The 17964-nt window shown below is 42.1% G+C and overlaps 1 protein-coding gene across 2 annotated transcripts in view; it reads right to left on the reverse strand.

Moving 5' to 3' along the window:
- SRL (sarcalumenin) overlaps window positions 1-17964 on the reverse strand; it is a 130177-nt gene that overhangs the window by 54491 nt on the left and 57722 nt on the right. For both annotated transcript variants that reach the window (XM_030211180.1, XM_030211179.1), the window contains exons 2-4: window positions 15215-16699; window positions 3869-3970; window positions 508-603 (exon numbers count right to left, since the gene is read on the reverse strand). In XM_030211180.1, the coding sequence (XP_030067040.1) occupies window positions 508-603; window positions 3869-3970; window positions 15215-16004 (988 nt within the window). In that variant the 5' untranslated portion in view covers window positions 16005-16699. The remainder of the gene's footprint in view (window positions 1-507; window positions 604-3868; window positions 3971-15214; window positions 16700-17964) is intronic.

Consider the following 17964-nt stretch of genomic DNA (forward strand, 5'->3'; position numbering starts at 1 on the left):
AAGGAAGAGCCCTAGCCGCTTTAGCCTTTCCTGATAGGGAAGTTGTCCCATCCCCTATATCATTTTTGTCGCCCTACTCTGTACCTTTTGTAATTCCGCTATATCTTTTTTGAGATGCGGTGACCAGAATTGCACACAGTATTCGAGATGCCATTAGATGTGTTTTTAGTTACGTTCTTGGCTGAGTGTAAGTGAGCCATTTCTACTTCCTACTACTACTAATTATTTCTATAGCACTACTAAGTGCCAATAAATGCTTCTGTGAATTAAATAGATGCTAGAGCAGTTAACTGGGAGTAACTCATCCAGTTGAGTGTGGTACAGTAAGCTTTGCATTGGCATCTATTACTAGCAACATGTGAGAGCTCAGAGAGGCAAAGGTCAAAAAACCTGGAGCATTGCAGAGGCAGGAAGCCCTGAGTACTGCTGACAGTCCAAGGGCTGTGGGTGGGGGGGGGGGTGCTGTGACCCAGGTAGAAGCCCCTGTTGCCCTCGTGCAAGGCTCACCTGTGATCTCATGCTGCCTCAGCTCATTGTATTTGTAGGAGTGCTCCATGGGCTTGATGGCTGTGTGGTAGATCTTCCTCAGTCGCTGCAGCACCCCTACAGGAAAAGAAGAGACTGTAAAATAGCCACGCTTCACAATGCAGGGTGAGCCTAGAGATGGGGTGTTGCTGTTTATTTTCTACTGAGCAATCTTCTTAGTTTCCTCCTATCAGGAGCTATCATGGCTGGCTTCTTTTGTATTCAACTTCATCAGGGAGACAGCATATTTGGCCTTCCTCTTTCTGTTTTCATATACTGCTCTCATCAGGGTAACAACATGAACAGCTATCAGAATGTTCCCTTTTTTATTTTGCTTGCCATGTCTCTTCTTCCTATTTCTCTCCCCTTCTTTGTACCTCTGATTCTTGTCCCACTCCCTTGCACCTCAACCTCCTCCTCACTCTCTGCCTCATATCTTACCTCCCTTGTCTCTCTGCATTCTCACTCCTTCTCTAACTCTTTTTTCCTCCTCTCTTACTCCCCTCCTTCAATTCTCTCTTTACTATCTTTTTCCCCTCCTTCATCCTCCATCACTCCCCTTCCCCCATCCCTACTTCCTGTCTCTTTCCTCTCCGTCAAGTCTTGCTGTCTCATCTCTCCCCATGCTCCTCTCTCCTGTCTCACATCCTTTCCTAACCTCTCTATCTCTTGTTTGACCCCCTTCCTTTGCCCCTCCTGCCTCATCCCATCCCTTATTCTGCTTTCTGCCTCATACCCCTTCCTTATTCCTTTGCCTCCTCTTTCCGCTCTCCTTTATCCTTTTGCCTCATTCCCCACCCCGCTTTTGTTGTTTCTTAGATAACTATTTCCTCCCTCTTTTTGGAGGAATATTTTACAGACAGTAATTATGTAGGTTTTAAACTGATTAAAGACATTTATCTGCATTGCTCAGTTCTCTTTCAAAATATCCCAGGCACCCATTGCTAAATGTGCTCTTCAAATACCCTTGTACACATTATCATTGGAGAATTAGTAACAAAATCATCTTTACTTCATCATTTGTTATTCTTCCTAAATTCAGTTATTTCATCAATATGCCACAGTTTATTTCTTTTTGGGTGCCTGCTGGTTTTAATACAGTGCTTTTTAATAATTATCTGTCAAATTTAACTGTTTAAAATTGCACTTGCTATAAGCTGTCATAAATTTAAACAGAAGTTCTGTCTGTTACCTGTCTTATTTAGATTGTGAGCTCTTTGAGCAGGGACTGTCTTTTGTGTATGGTGCACAGCGCTGCGTATGCCTTGCAGCGCTATAGAAGTGATAAGTAGTAGTAGTAGAAGGGTGCCTGGAAGGCCTCTGAGGATCTTATGTTTTTACAAAGAGATATAATCTTCCTCATTGGCCATGGTTCTAACATTTTTGTGTCTCCAGTGGGATTGGGTGTTAGGGCAGTAACCCCTCTATCAGAGGTCTCAAACTCTGGTTCTTGAAGGTTGTACACTGGATATCTCTAATGAATATACAATAGATCCCTATATAAAGTATTGCTGATATACATTCTTTACTAGTATCAAAACTTATTTATAAAACCAATAATTGGAATTTGCCAGGTTCTTCTAATCTTTCATATCTTTCACACACATTCTCTTATAACCTTCTACGTTCATACTACACACAATATACAATGCACTATCACTCTTTCCCCTTGAAGAAATACAGAGATAACATATCAATATAACATCTCTTATCACTGCAAAAATATCAGGCTACGTTCTTATTAACTACAAATTACAATGACCCTTGTTAACGTTTCTATTTTTTAAGTCCACTCTATTGCATTGAGTCTCTCTTGTAATTATTTATGATGTGCATTAGCCACCGTTATTCCTCATAGTGAGTTTCAAGCAGTGGAAACAGGATAAATATCCACAGATTTGATTGTGGCAGTTGTTGAATATCACTGTGGTAGCGAAGAAGAGCTCGGATGATGACTCACTATGAGGAATAACGGTGAACTTTGCACAGTGGTAACAAAAGGAAAACTGCTATAATATCTATATAAGGAAGAGTGGTTTAGAAAAAAAAGCATTATTTTGGCTAATGCACATCATAAATAATTACAACAAGAGAGACTCTATACAATACAGTGGACTTCAAAAATAGAAAAGTTAGCAAGGGAGAATGTAATTTGTAGCTAATAAGAATGTAGCCAGATACTTTTGCAGTGATAAGAGATGTTATATTGATATGTTATCTCTGTATCTCTTCAAGGGAAAGAGTGATAGTGCATTGTATATTGTGTGTAGTATGAATGTAGAAGGTTATGAGAGATATGAAAGATTAGAAGTACCTGGCAAATTCAAATTATTGGTTTTATAAAGAAGTTTTGTTACTAATAAAGAATTTATATCAGCAATACATGAAGTTACTTCATATAGGGATCTATGAGATATTAGTAACTAGAATGAAATAGAGGATTCTCATTTAGTGGTACGGTTTAATGAATATACAAGAGAGAGATCTGCATACAATGGAGACAGTGGGCATGCAAATTTTTCTCATGCATATTCATTAGGGGTATCTTGAAACCCAACTAGTCTGCAACCTTTGAGGACAGGCGTTTGAGGACCCCCCCCCCCCTCCCAATATTATACAAGATTTCAGCCTCAATGAAAAGGCAAAGAAGAAACCATCCTCAGCTGAGGATACAGGCCCTTTATGTTGATCTTTGCCAATAGGTAAGTGTGAAGGCATACAGTCCATAGATTTTTTTTTAACATGATATACTTATTAAAGGGCTAGAACGCAGACTGAGATGGAGTCAGCTGAGTAAAGCTGAAAGGAGCTGATACTGATAGTGCATTTAGGGGTCCTTTTACTAAGCCGCGGTAAAAAGTGGCCTGTGTTAGTGTGGGGATGTGCTTTTGGCGTGCACGGGCCATTTTTTATAGCGGCTGGGAGAAAGGGCATTTTTTAATGGAGCAGTAAATGGTCGTGCACTAAAATTAAAAGTAGCACGCGGCTATTTACTGCCTGAGCCCTTACCACCACCCACTGGCCTAGCGGAAAGGGCTCACGTGCTACTCATGCGGTAATCAGGCAGCATGCACCAATGTGACTATGCTGTCGATTACAGCTCAGAATGCCCTTCCGCAGTACAAAATAGAAAATTATTTTATACCACGAGAAACACACTACCCCTGCACTAGTACCGATTTGGCGCGCACTACCCACGCGTTAGCCCTACCGCTGCTTAGTAAAAGGGCCCCTGAGAGCAAAATGACCAGTTGGCTGAACAAAGAATTGAGAAACATGAGGGCCAAGAATCAGAGTTGGCTCCCTACCACCTCTTCTCTGCCCTCCTCAGATTGCTGCTTACCTGAGTAATCATCCGTTGGTTTCTCCTCATTCAGTTTAAGGGTGCCTTCAATGTGACTCTGGTCCCTCTTGGAAAGCTCTTCACCTTCATCTTCTTTATCCTCTGAAGGGCAAAGAATAGCAGCACGTCAGTGTTACAGACCCAGGGCTTCAAGAACCACCCTCTGAGTTTAAATTCCATCCAAAAACCAGCAGGCAGATGATCAAAAGCCCCGCGCTGTTCCAAACAGCGCTCTAAAATAGCGCTGGAACAGCACAGGGCACCATTAGACCTATGATCACAGATAATGCTTGCAAATTTAAGCAGCGCAATTATCTCTGATCATGGGGTAGAAGCACAATCCTCCCGCACTTGTTTGACAGGTCTGGGCTGTCAAAAGCCCAAACCTGTCAAACACAGGGGCTGGAGGTCCATGGGACCACCAGGCACTGACTACCCCTGCCCCGAGCAACGGGGGCTGGAGGTCCGGCGGACTTCCGGTCCCCCCGACGATCCCCCCCCCCCCAGGTTCAGGGAGGGCTGGAGATCCGGTGGGTCTCCAACCCCCCCAAAACCCCAGAAAATGGTCCGTGGTGGTCCCTTATATGGTCGGAAACCCCGCCCAGCGCATGCCAGGATGCACTGGGAGGGGCTGGGCGCCACCATTTTGCGGCGGCATCAACCCAAGGAAGAGGAGGGAGGCAGGCTACCTTCCTCCTCCACCTAAGGTAGGGGGGCCATGAAGGTGTTCTTTTTCACACTGGACCACCAGGGATTCAGCAGACAATGCTGGGGGGGGATTTGGGGTGGGCTGGAGGTCTCCTGGACCTCCAGCCCCCCCCCCCCCCGTCGCTAGCTGGGAGGGGGGGGGGGTTGGCCGGCTGCCCCACCAGGGACCATTTTCTGGGGGTTTGGGGGGCTGGAGACCCACCGGATCTCCAGCCCTCCCTGAACCTGGGGGGGGGGGCATCGTCGGGGGGGGCCAGAGGTCTGCCGGACCTCCAGCCCCCTGTTGGCAGGTTTGCTTTGGGGGGGAACGGGAGCCTGCCAGCATGCAACTGCATGCTGGACAGGGCTCACCATTCCTCCCCAATGATCTGCAAACCCTAACGCCAGCTCAGAGTTTGCCAAATTTTGGCGCGCTGACCGCTGATCATTGGCGATGAATGCGCTAAGCCCTGTTTAACATGCATTTGCATACTACTTGCTCAAAGAGCCCTCGAGTGTGTTGTTTCACGTGCTCGAGGGCTCTGATCATGGGGCGGTAGCAAACGCCGGCGCTAGTATGGCGCTAACAGCCTCTAGCGCCGGCGTTTGCTTTTGATCATCTGCCTTCAGGAGAATTGCTAATTTCCTGGTCAGGACCCCTTTTATCTATGGGCAAAAGAGGAAGTTGCCCCTGCCCCCTGCATCAGAGGGTGTCCCATCTGACCATAGTTAAATCTAGACCTGAGTTTAGGCTGCTGAATTTTAAACAATTTTTTTCTGCAAGGTCCTGTGGCTTCTCGGAACCATGGACGCAGAACTGCTGTCTGGTTTCGTTCAATGCGGGTGCCACATCCCCTGACTGCCAGCTTTTATTTATTTATTTAAATTTGAAGTGGCTTGTTCCTCAAATGGATCCATCTCCGCTCTGACTGTAGAGACAGAGGTAACATTGGATTAGTTCAGATTAAGAAGACTCAGGAGCACACTGTGCATGGTGTGTGTGGAGCCAGCAGGACACGTAGTGTGGTGCACTGTCAACATGGCCAGGGCCATGGGTATGTGTGACTGGCACAGTGGTCTATAATGGTAGTACTAGCACTGCGCACAGTACTGCTGCAGGCTACCACACACGTTCACATGATTTCAGTGCTTCGGTGCATGGTAACAGTTCCCATGAGGATGGACAACCCATCTACTGTGATAACCAGGATTTTCCCACTAGTCACTAGGATGACAAAAATATCCTTAGTGCTTTCATTTATAAAGCGAGATACATGAATCTAATCTCTATTTTAGGACTACAAAAGAAAAGACAGCACATGCACTTCCATGCTATGGCGGAGAGTTCAGGGGTGTGCTTAACCTGATGGTGAGGAGTAAGGAAGTATAACTGCAGTATTAATTATTTCCAAAACCCACTTAGGGCTCCGTTTACTAAGCTGCGCTAGAGGTGCGTTAGTGCTTTTAACGCACGCTAACCATTGACGCTCACTAACTGTGTAGGCACCCACAATATTACTATGGGTGCCTACACAGTTAACATGCGCTAATTTTGTGCACGCGCTAAAAACGCTAGCGCACCTTAGTAAACAGAGCCCTTAGTCCACTATAGTTCCATCAGAGAAAAATCCATTTTTCCTGTAAACAAATGGCTGATTTTGGAAAGAAATCTTATTTTAACTTGGCTGCAGACGAAGGACAAATACACCTTTGATCTCAGCAATTACACTGGTAGATAATAATATCCTTTGTCCATATAAAATTATAGCTCATTTTTTGCCAAAAGCGGACTTAGTGGGTTTTGGAAATAAGCCCTTCATTAATGTATTTGGATTCACTGATGTTAATCTAAGCCTGTCTAGGAGGTTTATCGGTGGAATGTCTCCAAAGTCTTGCTTTAGCTCTATTCAGTTAATTTTTTTTATAAGTGATATTGCACAGATATGGGTAAAAAAAAACCCAGAGGCTAATACTCAACTGAAATACTTTAGGACAAATAATCTAAATTATGAAAACCAAGTCTATCAAACTAAGTTAAAAAATGAAAATTGTTATTTAATATTTAGGAGGCAGTAGGGGCTTCGGTAGTAGCCCGGCAGTAACCGGGCCGTGCGCGGTACTGCCTGATTACTGTTGGGCATGTCCCTGGTGCTAGAAAATTAAAAAATATTTTCTAGCTCCAGAATTGGCATGTGGCGGAAGTCTGAAGTGCTACTGGGCTCCCCCAGAAGCCTGGCGGTAGGGCCGAATCGCCACGAACCAAGCCGGCGCTACCGCTACCGCCCTTTTGTAAAAGGGCCCCTATGTGATTTATCACATATAGAGCAATATACTATCTGACAGTACTATAGGGCAGTGCTTCTCAACCCTCTCTGGCGGCACACCTAGAGGGGCATAATCGGCGCCCAAGTTTTCCTGAGGACGTCCTCGCAGGACGTCCCGGCAAAGGGGCGGGGAAACCCGTATTATCAAAACAAGATGGATGCCCATCTTTCGTTTCGATAATACGGTTGGGGATGCCCAAATCTGGAAATTTAGGTCAACCTTAGAGATGGTCGTCCTTAGACTTGGTCGTTTCTGATTTTTGGCGATAATGGAAACTGAGGACGCCCATTTCAGAAACGACCAAATCCAAGCCCTTTGGCCGTGGGAGGAACCGCATTCGTAGTGCACTGTCCCCCTCACATGCCAGGACACCAACCGGGCACCCTAGGGGGCACTGCAGTGGACTTCGGAAATTGCTCCCAGGTGCATAGCTCCCTTACCGTGTGTGCTGAGCCCCCAAAACCCACTACCCTCAACTGCACACCACTACCATAGCCCTTATAGGTGAAGGGGGGCACTAGATGTGGGTACAGTGGGTTTGTGGTGGGTTTTGTAGGGTTCACATTTACCACCACAAGTGTAACAGGTGGGGGGGGGGGGGGAATGGGCCTGGGTCCGCCTGTCTGAAGTGCACTGCACCAACTAAAGCTGCTCCAGGGACCTGCACACTGCTGTGATGGACCTGAGTATGGCATTTGAGGCTGGCATAGAGGCTGGCAAAAAATATTTTTAAAGAATTTTTTTTGAGGGTGGGAGGGGGTTAGTGACCACTGGTGGAGTAAGGGGAGGTCATCCTCAGTTCCCTCCAGTGGTCAACTGGTCAGTTCAGGCACCTTTTTGTGTCTTGGTCATAACAAAGAAAGGACCAAGTAAAGTCGTCCAAATGCTCGTCAGGGATAGATTGGGCATTTTCTATAAGTTCACATAATCTGTAGGAATCTCCATGACCTACCCATGCCCCTCCCATGTCCACACCCCCTTTTGTCATCTGCGCATTAGAATTTATGCACAGCACATTACAGAATACGCTTAGAAAGTTGCACGTGTAAATTCTAATCAGTGCCAATAATTGCTTGTTAGTGGTCAATTATCGGTGCTGATTAGCTTGTTAAGCAATTAAGTTGCGTGAGCAAACTGGCTACGTGAGTTGACTTGCACAATCAACTTTAGTCGCTGTTTATAGAATCCAAGGGTTATGTACAATTCTGGTCACTGCATCTCAAAAAAGGAATAGTAAAATTAGAAAAAGTAAGAGAGTGACCAAAATGACAAAGGAGGTGGAACACCTCTTATATGAGGAAAAGTTAAAGAGGATAGAGCTCATGGTAAAAGCAGCTGGTGGTATCTGGGTTTTAAAAAGTGTTGGACAAGTTCCAAGAGAAAAAGTCCATAGACTATTATTAAACAGGGAGACCTGGGGAAAGCCAATGTTTATCACTGGGTGTAAGCAACATAGAATTATCTACCTTTTGGGATCCTGTCAGTACTTGTGACCTGGATCAGCCACCGTTGGAAATAGACTTGAAGGACGTTTGATCTGAGCCAGTATGGCATTTCTTATGCACTTTTAAATGTAGCTACATTCTATGAAGGTGTTTGTTAACAGCAGTTAATAGAGATGGGAGATAACCAATCTTATCAACCCTTGCACAAGATACTTGCACTCACACATAGCCAAGCTATTATCTCAGTCTCTGAAAGTGCAGAGACAATGAAGGTCATTGAAAAGAGGATTTGAGGGGATGAGTACATTTAGTCAAAGAGGAAGAACCTGGATAGAAATGTAAAGGACAGGAGATTAGAGCAGAAAGTAAAATAAAGTGATCAGCAGAACATCTTCCTGTAGTCCTGAGGTATATGTTTCTGATTTTGAATGTATCTATCCTCCATTGACTTTTGAGATCTAATGAGGAAATTATAGAAGGAAAAACCTACCATGGCAACATACTCTAAAAGAGACCCCATTTGTGAAAGTTTTAGTGAAGTTCCTATACCTATGGGTAAGACAGGTATGCCTGCAAAACGAAAGCAGTACAATAAAGAAATGCAAAGCTTGGTTGCCTGAATGATAGAGCTTTAATTACTCCACCTTGAAAATACTGAAAACAGCATTTCTGAACATGCAAGGATTTGCAGATTAGTAAATATCCATATCTCTTACTGTAGTATTCTTGAGGACTGCCTGTTTTCCCTGACCCTCTAAATTCCTTTTTTTAACCCAACACTTTTCTCTTTCCTTGTTCTTCCTGGAACTAATGCTGGGATCATAATGGAGTGGAAGAGTAGCCTAATGGTTAGAGCAGCAGATTGAAAATCTAGGGGAGCCCAGTTCAAATCCCAGTGAAGATGCTTGTGATCTTGGGCAAGTCACTTAGGGATTCTTTTACAAAGGCACGCTAGAGGTTTTAGTACACGCTAATGATTAGTGTGCTATATGCTAGAGACGCCCATAGAAATATATGGATGTCTCTAACATTTAGCGCATGCTTATTTTTAGCACAAACTAAAAACGCTAGTGCGCCTTTGTAAAAGGTCCCCTTAATCCTCCATTGCCTTAGGTATAAACTCAGGGCACTGTTTACTAAGCAGGAATATTTATTTATTTATTTATTTATTGCATTTGTATCCCACATTTTCCCACCTCTTTGCAGGCTCAATGTGGCTTACAATATATCATGAATAGTGGAATAGATTAGAAAATAGCATTTAGTGTTACAGAAGGATCTTGGTAGCATTATAGTGATAAAACATGATAGTTATATAACAAGCAGATATTATAAGACAATTAACATAGTAACATAGTAGATGACGGCAGAAAAAAACCTGCATGGTCCATCCAGTCTGCCCAACAAGAAGAGAAGAAAGGAATGAGATTACCCCTACCCACCTGGGGCCCAAGAAGGAAAAGTATGAGAATTCTTCAGGTCCAAGGACTGGTTTTTCATACTTCATTTGTGAGGATCATCAAGTGATGTGTTTTATTGTAATACTAGTAAAAAAAGGCCCGTTTCTGTATGAAATGAAACGGGCGCTAGCAAGGTTCCCCCCTCCCCTGGTCTCTCCCTGTGTCCCCTCCGAGTTGCATGTGGTTCTGAATGTATGTGGAGGAGTTGTGTGTATTTACGTTTGTTGATCTTTTTGGTAAGCCTTATTAAAGAGATAGGTCTTCAGTAGTTTACGGAAGTTAGTGAGTTCGTAATTCGTTTTTAGGTTGCGCGTTAGTGCGTTCCATAGCTGTGTACTCAAGTATGAAAAGTTAGATGCACGCATTAGTTTGTATTTCAAACCTTTACAGTTAGGGAAGTGAAGATTAAGGAATGTGCGGGATGATCTTTTAGCATTCCTGGGTGGTAGGTCTATCAGGTCTGACATGTAGGCTGGGGCTTCTCTGTGAATGATTTTGTGGACTAGGGAGCATATTTTGAACGTGATGCATTCTCTGAGTGGGAGCCAATGTAGCTTTTCTTGCAGGGGTTTAGCACTTTCATATTTTGTTTTACCGAATATGAATCTGGCTGCAGTGTTCTGGGCTGTTTGAAGTTTCTTGATTATTTGCTCTTTACAGCCAGCGTAGATTGCGTTGCAGTAGTCTAGATGACTGAGCACCATTGATTGTACCAGGTTGCGGAAAACGGTCCTTGGGAAGAATGGTCTTACTCTTTTTAATTTCCACATTGAGTGGAACATCTTCTTGGTTATGTTTTTCACGTGATGTTTGAAGTGTTAGATGTCGGTCGATTGTAACTCCAAGAATTTTTAGGGTGTCCGAAATTGGTAGGGCCAGATTTGGTGTGTTAATAGTGGTGAATTTGGACGTGTTATGTTGAGAAGTGAGTATTAGGCATTGGGTTTTTTCTGCATTAAGTTTCAGCTGAAATGCATCCACCCATGCGTGCATGATATGAATACTTTGGTTGATGTCAATGGAAATTTCCTTTAAGTCTTGTTTGAATGGGATGTAGATCGTTACATCGTCTGCGTATATGTATGGGTTGAGGTTTTGTCTTGATAGTAGTTTGGCCAAGGGTATCATCATTAAGTTAAATAGAGTCGGCGAGAGGGGGGATCCCTGTGGGACTCCGCATTCAGGTATCCATGTGGTCGAGTTGGATGTCACTTGGTATGATCGTGTGGTGAGGAACCCCTTGAACTAATTGAGAACATTGCCTCCGATTTCAAAGTATTCGAGGATGTGAAGTAGTATTTCATGATCAACCATGTCGAAAGCACTGGACATGTCAAATTGTAGTAGTAGTATGTTCCTCCCAGTTGCAATCGTTTGTTTAAATTTGGTCATGAGAGTAACTAGTACTGTTTCAGTACTATGGTTAGATCGAAATCCTGACTGGGAGTCATGAAGTATTGAGAATTTATTGGTGTCTCTATATATGGGTGTCTCTAGTGTTTAGTGTAAGCTAATTTTAGGCATGTGCTAAAAATGTTAGCGCATCTTAGTAAACAGGGACCTCAGATTGTATGCCCACCAGGGACAGAAAAATACCTACTGTACCTCAATGTACACCATTTCAATAGCTTTTGGGCTTGCAGGCAGTATGTAAGAAATTAAATAAATACCATAAGCCTCTATTCACAGCCAGACAGGAACTGTCCCCTATTTTAATAGAGTCTTCTTAGCCTTGTTGATTACTCCCTCCTTCCTAGGTGCTCCACAGCATCCCCAGATCTAACAAGCTCAGGGTGCAGAAGATCTGGTCTAGGAATTGAACTGGAAAACTCTTTCATAGAAATGTAAAACACTTGCCATCGAGTCACTGGTCCAGCCCAATGTATGGTTTTAATTTCTCTCAGCCAAGCAGGAATACCAGAAGTCTTTTTGTAGAGAGAGTAAAGCTAGAATTGATTCCACTTGTCAGACTACATAGAGATAGCTAGTAACCCTAGACTTGCCTGGGTTTCAGGATTGCTGTGTACTGTACTGTCAAGAGAAGGGCTCCAGAGAGCAGAAAGAGGTAGACCAGTACTATGCTGGATTGAGAGCACAAGTTCAATGAAGCCCTGTAACTAATATGTCAGTTTCGTAAAACCAGATTTTATCTTTCTATTTGAATGTGAAATTCAAAAGTGTACACAATGGGGAGAAACAAGAGAGGTTAAAGAACCACTGATCAGATACCTCTAGAAACTTGGCCTATGACACAGGACTTTGAAGAACAGAAGTTTACAGGATGAAACAGAATTGGGTTAAGCACTTGCAGGAATGTAAGCCCTGAGAATTAAGAGGTCAAATTATCTGGATTCAACATGATGTTGCCTGTTTGATTCAAAGTGGGCTGAGAACCAAGGAAGCCAGAGTTCAAATTCTTCTTCTCTCATTGACCTTCCTATAACCTTGGGCAATTGACTTTGCTCTTTGTTGCCTCAGGTACAAACCCTCTTGGCCAGGGATATACCTAATGTACCTGAATGTAACTTGCTTTGAGCTCAGGTTAGAAAGGTTGAGTAATTAAATCCAAAATCCCGAATCATGACAAATATTTTATAGAGGCTGTGGGATATTTTTCTGACAAAATAGTACAGATTTGCTGATAATGATATTAATAGACTTCTTTCTTAGCAAACTCACAGTTTAAAGTAATGCTAAAAAGCTCAAAGTAAGGTGGGTGATCAATGGCTTTTGGCTGGTTTGGAGTCCCTGCAGGACCTTCCTGCACTGGGAAAGACATTAAAATACTACTATTTAATGTATATACAGTAAATGTTTTCAGTTCTATTTATGGTGAGTGTTACCACGTTGTATGCAACCTTTGAAACATTGCGTACTACGTGGTAACCTTTGAAACATTACGTACTAGATTGGAATTTCCTTATGAAACATCAACTCCATAGCACTGAAACAGGAGCTGTATTAGGGATTGGATGTCTTGTCCAGGCTACCAGCTTAACACAAACTGGATTCAGTTTCAGCTTGTCCGCAACTATGATAAAATGTTTCAAGATGTTAAAAATAAATTCTACAATATAGTAAGAGGTCAGTATTCTTGCAGAATTTTATTCCAAGACAGATAGGAAACAAGCTCCGAGTTAATTTATCATACACTCAGACACAAGATAAAACAATGAGTTTTGTGTTATTGGGTTGTGTTAAGGAGAAACTAACATGCCATGCTAGTTCTATAACCACAGAGCATGAAGCAAAAAAGTAGTCACAATGCTATTATTACAACAAAATAGTGAGTCCTGTAAATGTTAAAGATAAGAGCACTTACTTTATACTGCCTTGATGGATCTTTGGGTCAGAATGGCAGTCTAGTCAATTATTAAATAACTATTATAAGAATAATAGCACCTAACATATTTTTATATGATGACTGCATGATTTTTGTCTCATCCTAAAATTTAATACATTTTCTGCTTTTACTATTTTTCTAGTAAGTTTATCTGAAAGCAGGGAGCCAGATAGGTGGGAGCAAGTGAAGCACACTCCTTTTACAAAGCTGTGCTACCATTAGTGGTGAACTGAATGTGAAGAAGCCCATGGGAATAGAATGGGCTTCTTCACGTGTAGCATGCCGCTAATCGGTAGTGCAGCTTTGGAAAAAGGAGCCCTATGCCTCTTTGTATTTTCAAAGATCTCTGTCACAATGAGAGAGGAGGTTAAATCATCTCTTAAAATCCATCTTATTTGCGAGTCAGGAGTGTATGCTGAAACGGAAGTCGTTTACAGCTGAACCCATGTCGGCGGTGCTACTCCTAAACCCTTAAGAGTTATCAGCTTGGAGTTTTTGGCTCCCGTGGAGGTTGCATTGAATGTCATCTGGAGGGTGCTCCAGGACCTGACGGTGGTTGAGAATGACTTTGCTTCAGATATAGTCTTGTTAATGAGCCACATGGATAATCTAATCGAATCCTTTGAGAATATACAGCAAATGAAGTTCTACTGAAGTAGGAAACGGTTAAGATTTGAAAATGATAAAAGACCAGAAAAATTTGAACAAAATGAATATTGTTACAGATGATTAATATCGAGATTGTTGTTTTCCCAGAGTTCCGGGTATGACTCCTAATGTTTTTTTTTCCTCTGAAATGATTCCTCTTAATATATTAATTCAAAAGGAGTGAAGCCTGTGAAACTGGGATTACTTTAATCAGTGGGAATTGGATTGGAGATTCAAGGGTTTGTATTGTTAAACAATTTCTGGTTTTAAAAGGGAAAAAAATGAAATCAGGTGTATTACTTTCACTAATATTGGACAATAAGTATGTTTCCAATGAAATTGATGGACTGTGCACCATTATGGTCTTGAAGAAACCAACCAGATGATCAATGTGGAATAATGATTTAGATAAATAATAACTGGGGATAATCGGGTTAATACTTCGTTTTCTTTGTTTGCTGTTGTTTAAATTGATCTCCTTGTCTTGTTTCACTCTCCCTATTTATTTTGTGGTCTAAGAAAGAGAAAGATTGTATAAAATCCATTTATCTTGTTGAGATTGTTTTCTTGTAATATTGTTTTAATGTACAATCATCTCTGTTTTACTGTTTTGCAAGTGATCCTTGTAAAATGAAAAAATTATAAATAAATGATTTAAAAAAAAAAAATCCATCTTATTTGCAGCAATATTCTTCCAGGTCACCTTCCTGGAATATTTTTGAACTGCACCAAATTGCTTCCTTTATTTCATTATAGCTGGAGTGGAGGCTGACACTAGTCCTGACCCAGTATCATTTGTTTTGTTTTAAAAAAAATTAATCAATGTGTTTCAGGGTCTTACAAATTTTGTTCTACAGCCAAACCTATGGGGAAAGCTTCTTCTCTTCCTTCAGATTTAAAGGCCATGATTCTTGTCTAGTTCTCTCTGTGAGGAATTGATCTCTGTTCCCAACTGGATTCTTTGCAGGCTATGACACCATTTATTGGCCTAAGATAACAATCCTCCAAGAATAATTGAGCTTTTGAGACCAGAAAGGCCCTTCCTTGAAATGTAATTTTGTGATAGTATCTTATGGGATCTCAAAATTCATAATCACTTAAAAAAAAAACTTTTGTTGATCAGTACAAAGGTCTCCCAACCTGCCAAGAAGCCATTTCCTCCAAGACCGGTAAGGTTGCTAGAACTCTGTCCTATACTGTTTCCAAGAACCAAAAGAACTAAGGATAGATTTGATTGTATGTACTATTATTCCAGAGGCCCCTCTGGAATAGGAAGGGCTTTTTGTTAGTACAATAGATGAAAGGCATGCATCAGAAATAATAAGGAAAGGAACATGCATAAGACCTTTCCTTTTTATTATTATGTTTCAAGCCCATCTCCAGTTGCATCCACACCTCTACTGCATGGCCACAGGCATAACAACAAAATAATTCAGACCTATTTGCCTGGATTCAGGCATCACAACAGGAGGAGGATCATGGTTCCCACGTGAACTGCCTCTTTCTGCTCCCAACTCTCCATTTAAGGCATGGGTTCCAGCTACTGCAAGATTATCTTGATCAGGTTCTTCGTTATTCTGCTCTGGTTCCTCTTCACTGATCTTCCTGTCTCTATCATGGACATATTCTTGAACTTTCATAGTGAATTCCAATGTTTTCCCTATGACACTATCATCAGATTCTTCCTCTGCATTTGTCGATAGACTAGAATCTTCTCCCTCTGAATGTGTTTCAAGTTCTTGCTGTTCATCTGAAGTTTCTGCTTGACTACCATCCTCTGGAAGTCCTTCAGATTCCAGTTTTCCTTCAAAATCCTTCCCTGTATCCTTTGTCTTTGCTTGACCATGTTGATCTTCCTTTGAAACATCCTCAATCTCTTTTTCCATTAAAGTTTCAAGTTTTTCTTCAATTTTTTTAGGTGACTCTACGGTTGATTCTTTCCCACTCTCTTCTGTTTGCTGGTCTTCAGATAGGTTTTCATCCTTGGCACTGATATTAACTTCTTCAATTGAATCAAACACTTTCTGTTCAGCATCAACCTCGCTCTCCTTCAGTTGATATTTCAGTGCTTCACTGTCTTCCTCCTTAGAGGCATCACTTTCTTTGCTTTGATCAGGTATAATATTCTGTTCCTGAATATTAGCATCTTCATCTTTATTTTCATTGTGAATGTCATTCTCTTCTTTTGGTTCTTCAAGAGACTGCATCTTACCTGGATCCGAGTCCATAGCAACTCTTCAAATAGTCCTTGCCATTCTGAATCTTCTGCTTCTTGATTAAAACCATTTACCTCCACGTTTATAATGTAATATCTTCATTAACTAAATTGGACGGAGGGCCAGGGTAGTCCATGCTGGTTTTCTTTCTGCACCATATTTTCAGTAGATGAAGGGTCATGGTCTTGATCAGCCTCTATGGGATGAAGTTCATCACTGAAGTCTGGTGTCTCCTGTCATGTTGCTTTCACTTTCATTCTGGTTGAAGTCTTCCTGCTCCTGGTTCAGCACTGAGGGAGAATTTCCCTCCACTGGCCTCATCCACCTTTTCTGCATCTCCTCCTGCAAACTCTCTCCTTCCTGCTTCTCCCCCTCTTTAGTGGTGATCTTATTAAGAGATGGGTCATCTGAAACCAGGATGGAAACATCCGCAGTATTACTATCATTGTCTTTCTCTTGGCTCTCATTGTTTGAGCCATCAGTGGGGATATTTATATCACCACCTGTCATGGAACCATGGTCTTGTGATGGCGGTATCTCCTGCACATTGCTTTCTGTGTACTGAAGAAGAATGGTTTTCTCTGTGTGCACAGGATTGGCATAGAGTACCCCTTGTTTTTCATCCATGATTTGGTCTCCAGCTGAGACTTGGCCCTCTGCAAAGCTGGCAACATCTTCCATACCATTGGGAGCAGAGGCTTGCAGTTCTAAATGATTACAACATTAGCAATTATTAGTTAGATCTATCTAAGCCTCTCTCTGCTCTTAACCCTCAAAAATCTAATAGCTACAGAGAACATCTAGAAAGCTCATGTATCCAGTGAAGCAGGACTTGCTTGTGGACACATTGCATGACTTCATTTCAGTATATATTGTGAAATTTTCTGCAAATATACTCAGGATTACTGTCAATTAATTGTCATATCCCAGATGTAAGCAGCTTGTGACAGAATATTTACTGTGTCCTATTTTGATATGAATATATTTCAGTCTCTCAGATTGTAAGATAGCTGACATATTTAATAAGGAGTGAAATACCATTTCAGTAATCAGGAAGCTGTCTGATCATTAATAAGTACAATGCAAACTGAACAAGATTAAAACTTCAAGCAATTAGATCACAGTGAATAAACATATTTTTGGTCTTCAGACTGCATGCAGACCTTGTTAATGCCAATAGAGTAGGGGTTCGTAATCTCTTTTGGTTCCCACACCCCTTTAATTGATCAATGAAACCCTGGCACCCCCTTCCTAAATCACATGGGAAGAAGGGCAGGGTTTGGATGGAGAGTGGGTGTGACTTGGTTGGAGAGTGGGTGGGGCTAAGGCATATCCTTGCTTCTAATTGGCTCACAACCTGGAAGTGGGTTTGGCACCTGTCAAAATCAATTATGCAAATTAGGTTTGACAAAGCCGGTGAATCTTACTACTCATGTCCCTACTAGTGACTTCTGACAGCTACATATGTCACTAACTATAGCCGCTAGCTACTAACGTATTACTAAAATTACAGTGTATACAGTATGCTACCAATATGTATCTTAATAAATGCTTTCACTCTGTCTAGAAAGTTTCAATATGTTACATCAGATTTCAAGACCTTTCTCCGCACCCCATTTAATTTCTTCCTGCACTACTTGGGTGTGTAGACACAATTGGTTATGAACCCCTGCAATAGATCTATTTATTGATGCTCCAGTTACCAGTAGCTTCATTATACTGGTTTGGGTGACTTTTTGCACTAGCGGCTCTCTGTCACTGTATAGAAGTGTGTATGAATATTAGCTGATTTTCCAATTGTCTGCTAGATCTCACACTTTTGTTACAAAATCCATACAATATATTTTCAGGGCCGCCGAGAGACTGGGCCAGGCCCCCACCGTCGCCCCCTCCCGAGGTCATCGTCGTCACCCCCCTCCGTCCACACAGGCCGGGCCCCCCTGAATTCAAATCATAGCAACCTCACCTCAAC

Source organism: Microcaecilia unicolor, chromosome 8 (assembly GCF_901765095.1).
Source record: "Microcaecilia unicolor chromosome 8, aMicUni1.1, whole genome shotgun sequence".
NCBI classification, from domain to species: Eukaryota; Metazoa; Chordata; class Amphibia; order Gymnophiona; family Siphonopidae; genus Microcaecilia; species Microcaecilia unicolor.